A 17,557-nucleotide genomic window follows, 5' to 3' on the forward strand; every position below is an offset into this window, starting at 1 on the left:
TGCCAAAGTCAGGCAGTTATTCAAAGCAAAAACCTCCCAAGTGATGGTTGGTGTGTCTCCTCTGAGGGTGGAGAGGTGACAACAACAAGCCTTACTGGGGCCTCCAAAAAGCTCATTTAAAAAGAGCAAAGGCAGTGGCCTCCGTGTGCTCCTGGTTCTTGACATCTTGTATTTGCAGGCACCAGGCTTCACTATGGGATTGGCATAACACTGATGCACACAAAATGAATAAAGAAAAAGAAACCAAACCAGAGGGCCAAATAAACAATTTTAGTTTACATTTTTGGCTTTAATTCTCTGTATTTTCAACTAGGACTTGAAAGGCAAAAATCCCAGACCTTGCTTTTCATGTTTTCATGCATCAATGGTCAATGTTTCTGTGGAATTTGGCTGTTTGCATTTCCAGCATATTTCAGCCTGATTTATGAATGTGCACAACACAGTCTGAAAGGCTGGGTAAGTCCTGAGAAGCCAAACCCCTCATCAAGCATATAACCATGGGAAAAAGAAGAAACTAAATAAGTAAAAGTAAATAAGTATTAAAAATCGAATAAAACTCTTTCATCTGGAATACAGATAAGAAATGTCTTTTAACATTTAAATAACATGTTGGTAAGAGCTGAAATGTCTCCTCGCTGAGATTCGACCTCTTGGATGAGATTTAGGGTTTTGCCTGGTTTAGGATGTATGCCAGTGTGGGAAGGCTTCCAGTTGATTTGACAAGCCTTTAGATCAGATGGTGTGATTCAGCCTTAAATATTGCAAACAAAAGACCTTTAACAGCTCAGAATCTTTCGAGTTTGGTTTTAGTTGGTCTAGAGAAGTGAAAACTTAAAGAAAAAAAAAAACATCAATCTTCAGCTAGGTAAAATGCATCTAAAGAGAAAGGGGAGGAAATTCCTCCCTGTGGCTAGGAGGGACAGTGCAAGAGCTAATGGGATCTGCCAGCAACAGTGAAAACTGCGAACAGAACTTGTGAAAAGCCTTTTCAACAGCGATGCTAATTTCACTCCTGGGTCATGTCAAGCATAAGAGATTGCATAGGCAGGTTAGGAAAATATCTGTTGGGAAGATTTTGGGCTGAGGGTGCAGAGGGAAGCTCCAGCTGATGTGCTTTTGAGCAGCAGTGCCCATGGTTGAGCAGGAGGAGGCACAAGGGTGGCTGGTACAGAGGATGGAGGCAGCAGCAGAGACCTAGTAGCTCTGTAGGAAACAGGCTGCGATGTTCATGGACACGAATGCTGAAGTGTGGAGGGAGAAGAAGACTGGGGCTATAGCAGGGATCTCAGGAGCAGAAGGTGTGTCAAGGAGATAACAGGAGAGAAAAGAGCAATGGTAGTTACACCAAAATGGTTGGGGAACTTCTTCGAGACCTCTCAGGACAGGATGATTCCTGTTCTCTATTGTTTCTCAGCTTTGCCAGTACATCTACCATCAATGAGGAACCAAGGAGTCTTTCAAAATCTTCCCTGTTAGGTTTGGATGGTAGCTTTATCTTTGCTGCTAGGTCTTATTTGATTTTCTACTCATCCTTTACAGTTTAGCTCCATTAAAATGCCTTGTTATAGCCACACACACAGAGGTGTGCCCAACACTCATACAAATCAGAGGTACCTCACACCTCTTCACAGCAGTACACAGAAGTGTTTCAAAATGCAACTGATGGGCAGAAAGCCCAATACTGGAGGAAAAGCTTCTTCTCCAATAACACAGAGAAATACACTGGTTGTAAAGGACGATTAGTCCTCACAGGCATGTAGGGAAGCTCCTGTCATGTTTCTGAAGTCCTCAGCTTTGGTGATGCAGTGGGAACAGCACTGGATGAGGGACCTGCTGGGATGGGTGAGGATGCTCAGGGACTCAGTCAGCCATCTGCTTTGAAGGGAACACAGGGGTGGAGGAAATGCAGATTGACAGGTCCTTATGTGGATCATTTTGCTTTTGTGAGTGACACACAGGAGAAAACAATAGAAACCAAAAGAGAGGGCGTTTCTGAGTTGGAAGTCCTCCTAGGTCAGATATCTTCTGTAAATTTGCACGTACAGAAAGAAAAAGGATTATCTCATTCCTTTGGAAGCCTACACTAAGATATTTAGGAATTCCCTATGCAGTATTTCAGAAGCAGGGCCTCAGTCCACTGCTCAGCGTATTTTTAATCCAACAGACCACACTCTTCAAAAGAGTAAAACATCCATCTGTATTTTAATCACAGCCACATTCATTCGAAAGACAAAATACAATTATTGCTTTGTAAACATTCCTTCCTTTGATTTGAAATTACGCTGCTCATGTAACAGATTACTTCAGCTTGGAAATCTCTGCATTTTACAAATAAGCACAGACCTGTTACTTTTCCATTGAGAAATTTAGCATCAAGAGCAATGCTCAAAATAATTATTGTATAGCCACAACTCTAGATGCCATGATAAGAACAATTTTTACATTTCCTTTCCAGGCATGACCTATTTCTTTTACTCTATACTAAACCTCGAAATACTTATTGATATCCATTCATATTGTCTCTCCAGCTCATGAAATCTCTAGGCATTAGGTACATGGTCTCAGAAGAACGTAAAAAGGGAACTAAAGAGGACAAAAATGGTAAGATGATCGTACCAAACAACTCGTGACATGAATGTTGAAATGATTTCTTAATCGTTTAAGAAGTGTTAGGATTACAAAGTTATTCTAAAGCACTATAACAGGATAGGATTTATTGTTGATAAAGATATCACAGCTTCTTACAAATGGTACAAATGTGACTGTGGTCAGTGAAGCATTTTGGCAGCTGATGATATGTGACATTTGCCTTGCAGTCACCGAGTGGATGATGCTGACCTTTGAGCTCACATTGTCCCATGTGAAAGCAGTTTCTTCAGTGCAGGTCTTGCAAGAAACCCAGCAAGAACAAAGACGACAACTGCGAGGACAGCGACAGCAGCAACGGCTGGCGTGAGGGGGTTATCAGCTTGGGGAGGAGGCAGAGAGGAGTCCAGCCCTGAGAGTGAAGGCAGAGGGGGTAGATCTCAGTTTATTAAAGATCAGGACAGAGAGAGCTGCTGCATTAAAAAGGATGGTTCCCAGAACAGAGCCGGAATTAGGCTAACATCACTGCTTTAAACTATTCAAACATGCTTTACATTAACAGGGATGACAACATAACTAAGCAAACTTGACAAGAGGAAGACAACTAAGGGAATTAAATGTTTCTCAAAAAGGCTGAGCTGGGAATCATATTAGCCATTAGTTCATTGGCTCCAGCAGACTGGAGCTAATTAGTTGAATGGAGTTATAGCACCAAAAATTTCATGGCACTTTCATAGCATCCTATTTCACAGAAGCATAGAATGGTTAAAGTCCCTTCCAACACTAACCATTCTGTGATTCTATGAAAACGGGGCACACGCTGCCTCTCCTTTGGGACAGCCAAAGCAGTTATACTTTTATACATGCAGGGCAAAACAGGGGGCTTACAATGTGTGAAAGAAGAGATTTGTAGACATTTGGCTCAGCCAAAAAGATCCCTTTTTTTTTATGGTAAAGTTGGCAAAATCAGATTTCAGTGGCAGATGTAAGAAAAGCTAGGGCTTTTCTTGAAGTCCCAAATAGGCTTAGAGTAAAAGAAGAGGAAGTTATTTGACTTTACCAATATTCCTACTCTTAGCACCCCCTCCTTGAAGCTGAAGTGGCCCGACAACCACATTCACTCTTTCCTCAGCAGAACTTGCATCTCTCTTGGCCCTGCTAACACAGCCCCGGTAGCAGCGGGAGGAATAGTCCCGAAGCCTGCACACCACCAGCTCACACCGCAGGTAGACTACTGAATGCCGGCTGATGAACTCAAAGGCATTAAACTTGAACCGAGCAAAGTGGCTGTAGGGGGAGTAGTACGTGGCATAGGAAGAATCTCTAGCACATCTAGAAAGAAAGGAAAAAGAGAATTAGGCTTTATGTATATTCCTGCAAAAATGCTATAGGTTAAAACAAAATTATATCATAGCCAGGTGCTAAGAAAACAATGGGACAAAGATTCAACTTTTATAGTGTTGTACAGACTTCGAAAATAGAGACTTAAGTCCTTTGAAGAAGCCAGAGCACTGGCAACTCTTTCTTTCCAAGAGAAGAATATTCTATTTAGGCCAGGTTGGATGGGGCTTAGAGCAGCCTGCTCTAGTGGGAGGTGTCCCTGCCCAAGGCAGGGGGGTTGGAACTGGATGAGCTTTAAGGTCCCTTCCAACACAAACTATTCTATGATTCTAAGTGTTGAAGAGGGAAGAACAGACTTTTACTAATGTCTGTGCTATATGAGTCATAAAAAATTATTCTAATGCTTGACCTGATTTTAGTAACATATTTAATGCCTAGGATGATAGATTCCTGCTGACAGTTTTCACTATCTCATCTCATCTACCTCCCACTACTTTGGATTTTGCATATAGGACAAGGATGAAGTAAGGGAAATGAAGTGCTAGTAAAGTCTTAATGTAATGTCTCATTTCCAGGTTCACACTGTAAGAATAAAAGCTCAAAAAACCCTCTTAACAGTCTATGGATAGTGAGGTCAATATCAATTCAGATTGGCTCTAGTCTTCTAAATAAATGCAGAAAGAGTATTGTAGCTATGCTTCTAACAGCTTGAGAAAGCTCTTACCCATTCCTGATTATATCATAGGCCAGTCTGTTAAAATCATGAGGATCAGGTGATGCCACACATGTGTCCACAAACAGGATCAGATTTGGATCAGAGCTGTGAAGATAAGCTTGAAGGTACAAATTTTGGTTCAAGTCAATGTAGTATGGAGAGTCGTGCACTTGCCGCAGGAATGATGAGGAGTCATAGAAAGTGATGTTTATGGTGTATCTTCCAAACTGATTTTCATTCATATCTACAGTGTCCTCAGCAACATACGTTATTTGCATCCATGTTTTCTGTAGCATTTTGCAACTGATGTGTAAGTTAATATTCTTTTTCCTCCTGATTATGTACCCAGAAGAAGTAACTTTGATGGTGTTGGAATAGTTGATGGTATCGTTGTTCTCCTGTTTAACATGCAATTTAAAATGAGGAATGCATTTTTGTCATGTTACCTGTTCTAAGCTTTGGTAGAGTAAGACGAAGTTTGAAAATGCAGATTTCTCTTAAACTCTTGAAACCAAGAAGTTGATACTGGACTTTGCTGCTCACACATTCTAAACAAACTTGCTGAAGTAAGCTATTGAACAGAAATTAGTGGGGAAAACTTCTATTAACTCCAAGGCAGAACCAGCTCATTCAACATCTGTACCAAATATCAATCATGCAGTGCAATTATCCCAAACCTGCGTGGCACTTATAAGACTACATCTGCTTTAAATCAGGGAGGGTTCATATAACTCCTTCTCATGCTTTCCTCCATTTCTACTAAGCATGGGGATTCCCTAAAGCACTAAAAACCTCTGCATCTCATTGGTTCACTTTGTACTGTAGACCACAAGGGCCCTTCATGACTCTCTTCAGTACGGGGTTCTGCAATTCAGGATAACACATACCTCCCGTGTCGTCCCACAGTCGTTGTAGGGAATGTTGAATATAACCTCACGTGATGTGATTGTTGGTCTACAACGATTATCATTCAGAGTGACCATCTCCGCTGAGTAGCCCTGAGACCGGAGGTAGTCTGTGCTAACCACTGCATGCATGTAGTCTGGCAAGCACTGAAGGGCTGGTAGAAGAAGCAGAAACCATATATTAGTGACTTTATGAATTTGTTAATGATTAAATGTTGTAATTGAACCAAATGTTGTTTATTTCTTCATTTAGAAGGGAGGCAGTTCACATACCAGCCCATCATATTCACACACATCATGTAATTTCCCTAACATCTTTAAATACACACAAATCTTTATTTTGCAAACAAAAGCAATAATCAGGCTGGTATGTTAAGAAACACCAACCAGCAACTTACTAGAGTTGTGAACTGCTGGAATGGAGGAGTAGTGAGCCTGAAACCCCCTGAAGGTGTCTCTAGAATCGCTGTGAAAGTGAACGGTCATCATGTTTGAAGAGGATGTGTATGTGGGAAAGGAACCAGAGCAAAGTCTCCCAAGAAGCGGGGAGGAATGTAGAGGCCCGTCGTAGACTTCAATGTAGTCATACTGGCATCTGCCGCTTTGCATCCTGGCAAACAAATGTCAGCACCTTGTCAAAAGTGTTTCAGAAACTCAGAGTTAACACGTTATAAAATCAGCACTTGAGGTTTTTACGGCTGAGGGTTTGTTCATTTTGTATGTAGATGTAGCAGAAAATTGTGAGCAGAAAATACTACACTAATCGAGATTTTCTTCTGGTCATAACATCACAGTCATAGAGTAGCTTGGGTTGGAAAGGACTTTAAGATCATCTAGTTCCAACCCCCTGGCATGGGCAGGGATGCCTCACTCTAGACCACGTTGCTCAAAGTCCAACATCGCCTTGGACAGTGCCAGAGATGGAGCCTTTCAACTGCTGGATGTTTTTGAAAGAATCTTTAAAATTTGGAAGGTTTCCTGTTTCAGCTAGGTTCCAAACCTCTCACGTATATTTTGACTTTGTCATTTGCTCAGGGAATCAATGTTTTACTTACGCAATATCTCTAAATGTGAGCACAACACGGAAATTGTTCTCTACTTGTATTTCCCACACGCAGTCAGCGTTGTTTGGATAACTTCCAGGGTAGAAGGGAGTCTGCAGCATCCCAGAGGAATTTGAGATTGAGCCACCACAAAAATAAGGTGCTGCAGAAAGAAATGGAAGAGAATTCACTTACAGTAACCTCTGCAAAGTTGTACTTGAGGTGTATGTGTTCCATCCACAGCTGCTGAAGAGCAGGTCTCCTGCTAACTGCAGCTGATACTCTGTAAGACTCAATCAAGACAAATGTTTTTCCCCCTTTAGATTTACTTTCATGTTGGATTTGGGATTCCCTGTCACATCCATGGTGTCAGACCACTCTCTGCAAGCTGGGGTTTGAAACACCTTGGAGCTTTCTGCTCTCGTCTCTCCTTTCTGCAGTTGAGGTCTAATTCAGGAAGGCACCATGACACTCAACATGGAAGTACCTTCCTCAACAAACAGAATCCCCTCAGTTACCTTCCTGCTTCTCTTTATTTCCCTAATTCCCCAAGTCCTAAGGACTTCAGAGAATCAATAAGTTGCAAGTCTTCTAGGAAACTCTAATTTTATCATCACAGACTGAAATAAGCATTCCAGGCTGCTGGGCCAAGTCTTAAATATATCTTATTTCCATTATAAGTATAGCTGCAAAAAGTTTTCATGGTCTTGCCAGATGAATGACATACAATTCTTATGTTAAATGCACTGATAATCCTAAAAGTTTCCTGATAGAAAGTGAGCACATGCTATGAATGTAATTCCTACAAGATGTGACACATAAAGGCAAAAACAACCCCCATTTTATATTCCTGCACAGCACACTCCTCCCTGCCTCAGGATTTTGGAATATTCAGGCTATTCCAAGCCTGGGAGGATCAGCTGTGCTTAGGTACTGCCCTTTCTCCTGATCAGACTGGGTGGGCTCTCAGGCACTTTCACTTTTGTGTTGTCTTCTACTGTGAATCATAGAATCATAGAGTCATATAATAGTCAGGGCTGGAAAGGACCTTAAGATCATCCAGTTCCAACCCCCCTGCCATGGGCAGGGACACCTCACACTAAACCATGTCAGCCAAGGCTCTGTCCAACCTGGCCTTGAACACTGCCAGGGATGGGGCGTTCACACTTTCCCTGTTGTGGATGGTCAAGGCAAAAATAGGCTGATGACCATGACAGCTGGGGCAAGCAGAATAGCCAAAAGTTACACATTGTGATAGTTGAACACCACCCTACCAATAATAATGCATGTGAGAGATTTAGACCACATATCCTTAAGCTTTGACCTAGCTGAAGAGCCCAGTGAAGAAATGGCTTGCCTACAGCCAACCATCATAGCAGAAAAATAAGCATCACTAAAATGCAAGGGGATAACACAGCCTGCCTAAGGATTATCATGCAAATTTAAAGGGATTTTTCCATAGAAAAAGAAAAATCAATTAAAACAAACAAACAAACAACAACAACAACAAAAAAAAACCCCAAAAACAAAAAAACCAAAAGGTAGGCAGCCCAGAAATAAAAGGAGAGAAAAGGCAAAGAGCATTACCTGATGTAGATGTCGGGGTGGCTACAGCAGCTGTGGGTATAGAAGAGGCACAGGTGAGATGTGAAGCTCAGAGGAAAGGTGCTAGAGCACAGATGTGGCCCCACCTTAGGGCACAGGGTACCATGACAGAGATTGGGGTGAGGAGAGGATGGGGACACCATAGAAGACTGGGCACAGAGGACCATGAGCTGCATGCTAGCCCCAGTGCCTTTGCCGCCCACAGACCTGCACAGACGACACCAGCGTCCTCCACGTGCCGGCAGTTGTGCATGCCCCAGCCGTTGTGCCGGCACATCCGGAGCGAGGGCTCGTCCCCGCGGCACTGCACGTCGTCCAGGAAGATGCGGCCGGAGCCGGCCCCGAAGCGGGCGCTCCCCGGGGCGGCCACGGGTTCCCCGCAGCCCAGCTGCGCGCACACCACCCGGGCAGCCCGCAGGTCCCACAGGTCGTCGCACACCGTGCCCCAGCTGCTGCCGTCGAACAGCTCCACGCGGCCCTCGCAGCCGTGCCTCCCGCCCGACAGGCGCAGGATGGGCCCTGCGACACGGCACAAGGCACCGCCTCAGGGTCCTGCCGGCCCCGCACACGCAGCACCCACCTCCCCGGCTGGTGTGGGTGCAGGGACCACAGGATAGGGTGGTGCAGACCGAAGGGAGCAGGGGAGGGCAGTGACGGAGCAAAGACCCCGGTGTTAGAGAGCAGTGTAGGGGAGAGGGACCTGGGGGTCCTAGTGGACGACAGCATGACCATGAGCCAACACTGTGCCCTTGTGGCTAAGAAGGCCAATGGCATCCTGGGGTGTATTAGAAGGGAGGTGGTTAGTAGGTCGAGAGAGGTCCTCCTTCCCCTCTACTCTGCCCTGGTGAGACCCCATCTGGAGTATTGTGTCCAGTTCTGGGCCCCTCAGTTCAAGAAGGACAGGGAGCTGCTGGAGAGAGTCCAGTGCAGGGCAACGAAGATGATTAAGGGAGTGGAGCATCTCCCTTATGAGGAAAGACTGAGGGAGCTGGGTCTCTATAGTTTGGAGAAGAGGAGACTGAGGGGTGACCTTATCAGTGTCTATAAATATATAAAGGGGGGGTGTCACGAGGATGGAGCCAGGCTGTACTCAGTGGCAAACAATGATAGGACAAGGGGTGATGGGTACAAACTGGAACACAAGAGGTTCCACTTAAACTTGAGAAGAAACTTCTTCTCAGTGAGGGTGACGGAACACTGGAACAGGCTGCCCAGGGAGGTTGTGGAGTCTCCTTCCCTGGAGACATTCAAAACCCGCCTGGACGCATTCCTGTGTAACATTATCTAGGTGTTCCTGCTCCGGCAGGGGGATTGGACTAGATGATCTTTCGAGGTCCCTTCCAATCTCTAACATACTGTGATACGGTGATACTGTGTGTGTGCAGGAGGCAGATTCTCCCTGCAGAGGGACATCTGCGGGCCTGTGGGAGCTGCGTGGGGACAGGGTTGCTTGAGGCATGGGTAGAAAACCCATTTGTACACGTTCAGTGTGGCCCATCCCCTAGGGGGTAGCCGTCATGCACCGTGGAGAGGGGAGCAGCAGCCCTGCACTGGGCAGGCTCTGGCCAGCAGTTTCCCCCTCCTCTCCTCCTGTGCCCCTGCAAGGCTGGGGATAAGGGGATAAGCTCAGTGAGCACTCATTACCTGTTGTGTACGGTACTTGGGTAGGAGGGGCTGTAGGTACTGCTGCAAGGAAGAAGAGGTAGTGAGTGAATGAGCCCCCACCCTGCTGTCCCCACATGGGCTCCTGCAGCAGGGAGCCTGAATGCATGGTGCAAGGCCAGGGGTGCGTGTGGTGGGTATGAGTTACCTGTTGAATGTGGTCTCTCTGTGCTGGCAGCTGGAGCTGTGGGTGCAAAGAACAATTTGGTGTCAATGAAGAAGGCTCTAAGCACCGTCAGTTCATGTCATGCACCCTGAAGTAGCCTGCCTTCAAGGAGCTCCTGTCCTATGGTACTTCATACCATGTCTTTCATTCAATTGAAATGACCATCATGACTTCTGTGTTTCACACAACTACTTGCTCCTTGGACAGGAACCATATGGCGGCTGAGGTCTAACTTGCATTACAAAACATTTGAGTCAGCATCTTTCTCTTTTCCACTCACATTGCAAATCCCAGAGTATGTCTAGGCAATAGCTATGGTACTCCCTGTGCTGGAACTGAAGGGGCTAAGTCAGAATGATCCCCTGACATAATCCCCCCATTGCAGTGAGAGAAAATCCCTTCCCAAATAGTTTACTTCACCAGCAATGGTTACAGAGGACCTGGCCTCTTGCCTTACCCCCCCCCAGTTTACCAGCTCTTCTCCATGCTCTGCTTCCATCCTCATTGTGGACTTGGGTGGCAAGAATGAAGTTTGCTCAGAGATGGGAGACTCCCTCCCGTGCAATCAGATCAGAGAAATCAGAGGCACTAAGGAGACCGGTGAGGGAGAGGGTTACCTGCTGTGCTCTCCTGTGCTGTGGTATTCACTGGGACTGTGGTGGCAGCCTCTGCTATGGAGGATGTGTCCTCTATGGAGGTTGTTTGCACTCCTGTGGTTGTGTCCACTGGGTAGGTCAGTAGTGCTGTGGTGGTCATTGTTGCTGAGGAGGATGTTGTTGCTAAGGAGGTCATTGGTTCTGCAGTAGTTATCTCCTCTAGGGACATTGTCCCCACTGTGGCAGACAGTGGTATTCCTGTGATTGTCTCCAGCGAGGAGAATGTCTCTGCAGTGGTTATCTCCTCTCCTGCAGTGGAGAGTGGTGCTGAGGTAGTTGGGGAGGTCTTCCCTGCTGGGGAGAACATTAGTTGTGTGGTGGTTGTCTCTTCTAGGGACGTTGTCTCCGTTGTGGTGAACCTGTCTGCTATGGTGGTCGTTGGTTCTGCGGTGGTTGTTTCTGCTGGGGAGGACATTGGTTCTGTGATGGCTGTCTCCTCTAAGAACATTGTCTCAGCTGCAGAGGTCGATGGTACTATGGTGACCACATCTGGTAGAGAGGGCAGATCTGTTAGAAAGGTCATTGGTTCTATGGTGTCTGTGTCCTCCGTTATGGGTACTGTCTGCAGTGTTGAGTTTCTTGGCACTGTGGAGGTCGTCGGCACCATAGTGATCCTTCCTGTGAATACAGAAGAACCACCATGCATATGAGGACCATGCTTGTGCAATGTGTACATCTGTGTGTTAGCTACAAGCTCAGTTCCTTAAGGATGAAGTGAAATCAAGACAAATTACTCTGTGTGAATGCTCCATCCCTGGCAGTGTTCAGGGCCAGGCTGGACGGGGCTTGGAGCAACCTGCTCTAGTGGAAGGTGTTCCTGACTGTGGCAGGGGGTTGGAACTGGGTGATCTTAAGGTCCCTTCCAACCCAAACCATTCTGTGATTCTATGATTGCATACTCCATCTTGGCTGGGGTCAGTGGAGGCAATAGAAGTGGGTAACAGCCAATTGAAAATTTTTCTTAAAAGTGGTATTTCTAGATGGTGACTGCAGCGAAAGGTACTGATGCAGCATCTGCTCCCACCACAGGACACGATGGCTCAGGCATGGTTGGAGGCTGTCCCCTTCAGGCTCCTGCTACAGAGACAGGAGCTGTAGGGTTGCTGGCACCAGCAGGACTTGAACCCATCACCATCATAGAATCATAGAGTCGTTAGGGTTGGAAAGGACCTTAAGACCTCTAGTTCCAACCCCCCTGCCATGGGCAGGGACACCTCACACTAAACCATCTCACCCAAGGCTCTGTCCAACCTAGCCTTGAAGAACTCCACTGATGGAGTGTTCACAACTTCCCTGGGCAACCCATTCCAGTGCCTCACCACCCTTACAGTAAAGAACTTCTTCCTTATATCCAATCTAAACTTCCCCTGTTTAAGTTTGAACCCGTTACCCCTTGTCCTGTCACTACAGTCCCTAATGAAGAGTCCCTCCCCAGCATCCCTATAGCCTCCCTTCAGATACTGGAAGGCTGCTCTGAGGTCTCCACGCAGCCTTCTCTTCTCTAGAAGATACAGCTTTGCCTCTAATTTTAACATGTTTCCTTGCTCTCTTTGTCACTGCTGGGTGATTTTATGCCATGACAGAATTAAAGTTCTGCACATAGCAATGCAAATCTGATCCACGGGTTTTTAATTGCTGTGCACGCAGTGAGCAAGCACAGTTTGTAAACTACTGTAGTGAGAAAAGTATGGTCCACAATGGCTCTGCAGGGTCAATGGAGCGAAAAGACAGGGCTGTTGGAAGACCAGGCTCTGCTTCCTGAGAGATTTCCTAGGGAGTGTGCCTTTGCACAGACAGAAAGCTCTTCAAAATAAAGTAGAAAGAAAGATTAGACATGTATCTGGTATATCTGGTATAGCTTTCCACCATATGTCTTGAACAAATGTTATCTCAGAAGGAGAATGCCTCCATACCTGCATGCCCATACATGTATATTGAGTGCAATTTATAGCAAAAGTATTCAGAAAAGAAAAACATGACAGCACCTGAACAGACAACACCAGCATCTTCATAGTGGGCACAGTTGTGTACCTTCCATCCGAGATGTTTACAGAGAAACAAGGAGGCCTCATCTCCTTTGCACTGCACATTGTCCAGGAGGATATCACCTGAGCCTTGCCCAAAGTAAGCACTGCCTGGAGCCGCAATGACCTCGCCGCATCCCAGCTGCCTGCACACAACCTGGCCATCAGAAAGGTCCCAGAAATCGTCACAAACTGTCCCCCACTGTCTTCTGTAATAGACCTCAATGCGACCTTCACATCTGTGCCTTCCGTTCACCAGCCGGACACGGGTCACTGTGGGAAAGAGGGAAACGGACACAGACAAATAAACTGGAAGTGACATTAAGAAGTCAGTTAAGATGAAGGCCAGATTGGACACAGGGGCTTGGAGCAAGCTGCTCTAGTGGAAGGTGTCCCTCCCCGCAGCATAGGGTTGGAACTGGATGAGCTTTAAGGCTCCTTCCAACACAAACCAGGCTGGGATTCTATAATCTATTTTGTCCTTTTGCCTCGTTGCTCTTAGTAGGTGCTTGCCTAGCCCAATATTAAATGCCTGTAAGGACAGAGGTGATACAGACCTTTGTTCTTTCTCTCTTCCAGATCTCAAAATCAGCTACATATATTTTATGTGAGATTTCTCAGAAAAGTTAGACAGCAGGCTAAGCACAAACTATTTCAGCAAGAAAGGAAATTCTTAAGTAAGAAAAGCATAATAGGAAAGCAAAGGAGAGAAAATGAATTTCAGTATCTGAATGAAATCTAAGTAAATCTGTATTAAGAAAATAGCACGATTATTTTTTTTCCACTTTGTTAATAGGAAGAAAATGGCATGCTTTAAGAACACATTTCATGTTTATGTATTTCTTTTATTCCCTGAAGTGTTTGACAGAATGGACAATGGTCTCAATAGGATTATAAAAATTTCAATAGGAATCCAGTGGCTTTATTTCTTATATGCCAATAACAATAAAGAAATAGCTAATGACCTATGTATCATGAATACTCTGATCACTGCATTCATTCAGGTAAAGCCCATCTGCTTTCTAGACTGCGTTAGCTTGTTTAGGCATTCTGCAGTGAACAGTATGAGAATCCTCATTTGAGAGGTTCATTTTTGTTGAGAGAATTTATTAGAGACTTTACTACCAAGTGTAAGTGAGCAAATAAATGTTGTAACTTAAGATTTGCAGTATCTACACTTCGGAAATCAAACCATGCATGCTGCACTTGTTATACTTTGCCAGATACATATTTATCTTGTTATTAAACACTGAGTAAGTCACCCAAAGCAAAACAAATCTGAGAAGTTAACAGCCCCAGAATTTCTTCACTGCATCTAATTCATTGTTGTTGGGCTAGAAGAACAGTCAAGACTGAGTCCAAACCAGATTTGTCTCTGTTTGTGTGCATTTAACTGGCAGCTGGAAGGGAAAAGCTGCAAAAGTGCCCCTTGACTTACATCTGATTTGTTTCTTCAGATATCTACTTGGACATGCACATTGTTGAACCTCACTCGTAGGATTTTTGAGGAGAGAAACCACAAAGCTGGCAAAAAGTCAGAATGGGATTAGGAAATAAAAGCTGATCTGAAAGTTCTATTTGCTTTCACTCAGGGTCTGTCATCACTGTGAGAGCTGTAATTAGATGGGTTGCATCCTGCCTCACACTTTAGAGGTGTCAGAAAGGCAAAAGGCTGTGATTATACAAATACAACACTTACTCTGATCCAGGAGACAGAGGCAGGGGCTGGGGAATTAGCCAAGAACAGAGATAAGAGCTGGAGCAACCAGAGAGAGATGGCTTATCACCAGGCAAGCAGAGCACAGACAAAGAAAACTGGTTAAAGTGGATGATGGCATTATAAATTATCATAATGATGCTTAAATAACTAGAAAAACCATCTGCAATTATTCTAGGCTATGCATTGATCTATTTAACTCAAAGTCACCTAAGTGGCCTAGGAGGTAGAAACTAATCAGACTAGTCAAAAGTCAATGACCATAAAACAGTTGAACTAAAAACATTTCATGTCTTTCATTATCTTCAGATGCCCCTTATTTATCTAGAACTGGATTATGAAAACTAACTGCTCATTGTCTTTCATTAAATTATACATAATATCAAGAATAATCAAATAATACAAGCAATATTAAGTATATAACATATGTATGCATGCATACACTGTGGAATAAATATACAATTAAAATAAAGGAATGAATTCTTCCATAACTCTTAGGTCAGATTTCTGGAACTGGAGGAGTGACCCGATCATAAGACACTCACAGACACAGTTCTTGCAATGTTGCAAGGCACCAAGACAAACATGACCCTGTGGCAGCAAAATTAACTCCACTAAATGGTTTAAATCATTCTTATCACTCACTGTGAGGATTAGCTCATAATTTTAGTAAAACAAAACTGTGCTATCTATCTCTTTCATCCAATTTTTCTTTCCATCTTTTGCCCATACTGATGCCAGCATGAATGTAATTCTTATCTGTGAAACCACCAGAGAGGACCCCAAGCAGTTTTAGATCTTTTTATGCACCCTGGAGCAAGTTTAAGTGCTTTACCTGATTTGGCCTCCAAAACTGCTGGACCTAGCAAGAGTAGCCATGTCAAAATTGTAGTGGTACCCATCTCATCAATTGCTGTTGACAGAAAGGACAGTCAGAATATATAGTTTCTATTTCTGAGGGGGTGGGGCTCTTTAGGTTTCTTTTTCTACAGTAGAACAATAAAGCAACCACAGTCCTATCATCTAAAAACAACACGTTTGATTTGTTGTTTAAGATTTTGTAACTTCCTGGGTTTTGGAGAAAGATTATATCTCAAGAGTAACATTTTCCACTGCTACCATAGGTTTCACAATCATCTCATTGCACAAAGAAAATGAGCTCCTATCCAAAGATACCTTTCAATTCTGGCTGATAAGTCTCAGGTTTTTTTCTTTTATAGAGAGATTCCTTGGAAGGTGTGGGGAAGGGAGTGGTATCTTGAAACTTAAACAGGCTTCATCAAGCAAAGTAATAAATAGATTTCCTAACCTGGTGCCTATTAATGTGGCAAATCTCCCTGGGGAGCCATGAATGCCTTAAAGCTTTGGCATACTTTAAATGAAATAAGACTGGTGACACTGTTCAAGTAAGACTGGGGAGTCCCTGAAGAACCTTGTAGTTGAAGTCAACACTGGTGCCAATATGAACCGATTGATTTTTGGCACTTTTAAGTTCAAGTCAAAACTGTGTTTACTGATGGACTGTTAGATTGAAGAAAGGTTAAAGAGAATCAGGCTCAGATGATAACTTTTTGTGCAAATGTGCAGAAAGATCAGTGGATTTTATGCATAGGTAAGTAAATTACATAGGTTGAAACTTAACTTTAATCCAGAATTTCCTTTAAGCCATTTTAAAGTGTATGTGTGGGGAAGGTTCAGATTTCTAATAAGATTCTCTCTTAATATATTCCTTGTATAGTGACAATTCAAGCTGTATCATTCTTTGAAGAATGAATCCAAAGCTTTTCCACAACATGAAACAATGCCTAACTCACTTCATCATTCTCTTGCCAGTGTGGTTACTTTCCTCTGTTTCTGTGTATTAATTACTTAACAAGAAAAAGCTGATGATCATCCTAACACTGAAGAGCCAGAATGTTGTTCTTCACCTGATTCCTGCTTCTACAGCCCTCATGTCTTGAATGGCATTATCGGGAGTTAAAACTGGTGGCACAATTGTTGCCATGTACAGACTTATTGCCCTGCAGGGGCAGTCATCAAGGATGAAGACTAAAGAACATCACCTAGAAGGTCTTTCCACAAAGGCCAGCGTTTTGGAATGGAAGAAGGAAGTGCAAAGGATAAAAGGCCAAAGATAACGTTGGAAGCCTTGAAAATGAACATTGAGAAGGGCAAATATGTTTTTTTTTTATGCAAACAACCACATTTGCACATGAATGAGGAAATGTACACACCTGGTATTCTGTATTCATATTCTTCTGATTTTGACATCTTGGCAAGAAGCAAAGAAAGTCCAGCATATTTGACCAATCAAACACTGCAGTCAGTGGCAATTCCTCTCCAAACTCTTGTCATAACTGAAAAGGGTGGGGAGGAAGGGGAACATGAAAGTGATTCCTAGGCAAATCAAGTGAAAAAACTCATGTCAAACTGTGCGGGTAAATGAACAACACTGATTAATTCTTCACTACAAACTTCAAACATCCAGATCGTTCTAGCGATCTTGGTTACAAGACAATCTCTGCACAGTACAAATAGATAAATGTTTTGTTCTAATTAATTTGTATTATTTAATTAATGTTAATACCATGCAGCATGTTTTCATCCTTCCCATTGACCTGGTAAATCTCTTGCAGTAACACAGTTTTGTTCTCTAGGATTTCTGGCAGCTTGAAGTGTTTCTCGGCGCATTGTTCTATGAAAGAAGCTCCACCAAGCTTCAAGAACACTTTCTCTTCTGCTGACTATTAGGAGACTTCTGCAGAGGTACTGGCTTTTGTGAGGTCCAAATGAAAACCATTGAAAAGACAAAGATTAATCAGCTTTCACCTGTGACCGCAAGAAAGTACTTACAATGGAATAAGGGTGTCCACAGACTTCTACACAAAATAATGATAGTCTGAATACACACATTGTGATGCAATGAGGCAGCTTATTCTAATTTATCAAATTCCTTGATGGCCTCTTGGGCATTGCTGCCTATGTCATGTGAAGCATGTCATTGCAAATCAGCTAGCATGTATTTAGTGGTGAGGATACAGGTGGATCAGAACTGTCTACTGCTAAGAGTCAAAATCCACTGCATTTACTGGTAGATTTCATAGAATCATAGAATCCCAGACTTGTTTTTGTTGAAG

The 17,557-nt window shown here is 43.8% G+C and overlaps 2 protein-coding genes across 3 annotated transcripts; both read right to left on the reverse strand.

Moving 5' to 3' along the window:
• Positions 1-2,177: 2,177 nt before the first annotated feature.
• Positions 2,178-8,756, reverse strand: LOC130603495 (deleted in malignant brain tumors 1 protein-like). Of its 2 annotated transcripts, none has more exons than XM_057417308.1 (7): positions 8,403-8,756; positions 6,603-6,753; positions 5,946-6,157; positions 5,530-5,702; positions 4,652-5,040; positions 3,647-3,918; positions 2,178-2,998 (listed from the first exon to the last, which is right to left on the reverse strand). In XM_057417308.1, the coding sequence occupies exons 1-7, from the start codon at positions 8,470-8,472 to the stop codon at positions 2,847-2,849; spliced, it is 1,419 nt and encodes a 472-aa protein (XP_057273291.1). In that variant the 5' UTR covers positions 8,473-8,756; the 3' UTR covers positions 2,178-2,846. The 2 variants fall into 2 exon arrangements, with proteins under 2 accessions (XP_057273291.1, XP_057273292.1); XM_057417309.1 differs by lacking the exon at positions 8,403-8,756 and adding an exon at positions 8,178-8,314.
• Positions 8,757-10,611: 1,855 nt separating this feature from the next.
• LOC130603511 (soluble scavenger receptor cysteine-rich domain-containing protein SSC5D-like) lies at positions 10,612-15,401 on the reverse strand. Its single transcript, XM_057417334.1, has 3 exons — positions 15,256-15,401; positions 12,665-12,976; positions 10,612-11,297 (listed from the first exon to the last, which is right to left on the reverse strand). Exons 1-3 carry the CDS (start codon positions 15,320-15,322, stop codon positions 10,612-10,614), a joined length of 1,065 nt encoding a protein of 354 aa, XP_057273317.1. The 5' UTR covers positions 15,323-15,401.
• Positions 15,402-17,557: the final 2,156 nt, after the last annotated feature.

Source organism: Pezoporus wallicus, unplaced genomic scaffold, assembly GCF_028554395.1.
Source record: "Pezoporus wallicus isolate ANWC-B61680 ecotype Strahan unplaced genomic scaffold, APGP_CSIRO_Pwel_v1 contig_8188, whole genome shotgun sequence".
In the NCBI taxonomy this organism is placed as follows: domain Eukaryota; kingdom Metazoa; phylum Chordata; class Aves; order Psittaciformes; family Psittacidae; genus Pezoporus; species Pezoporus wallicus.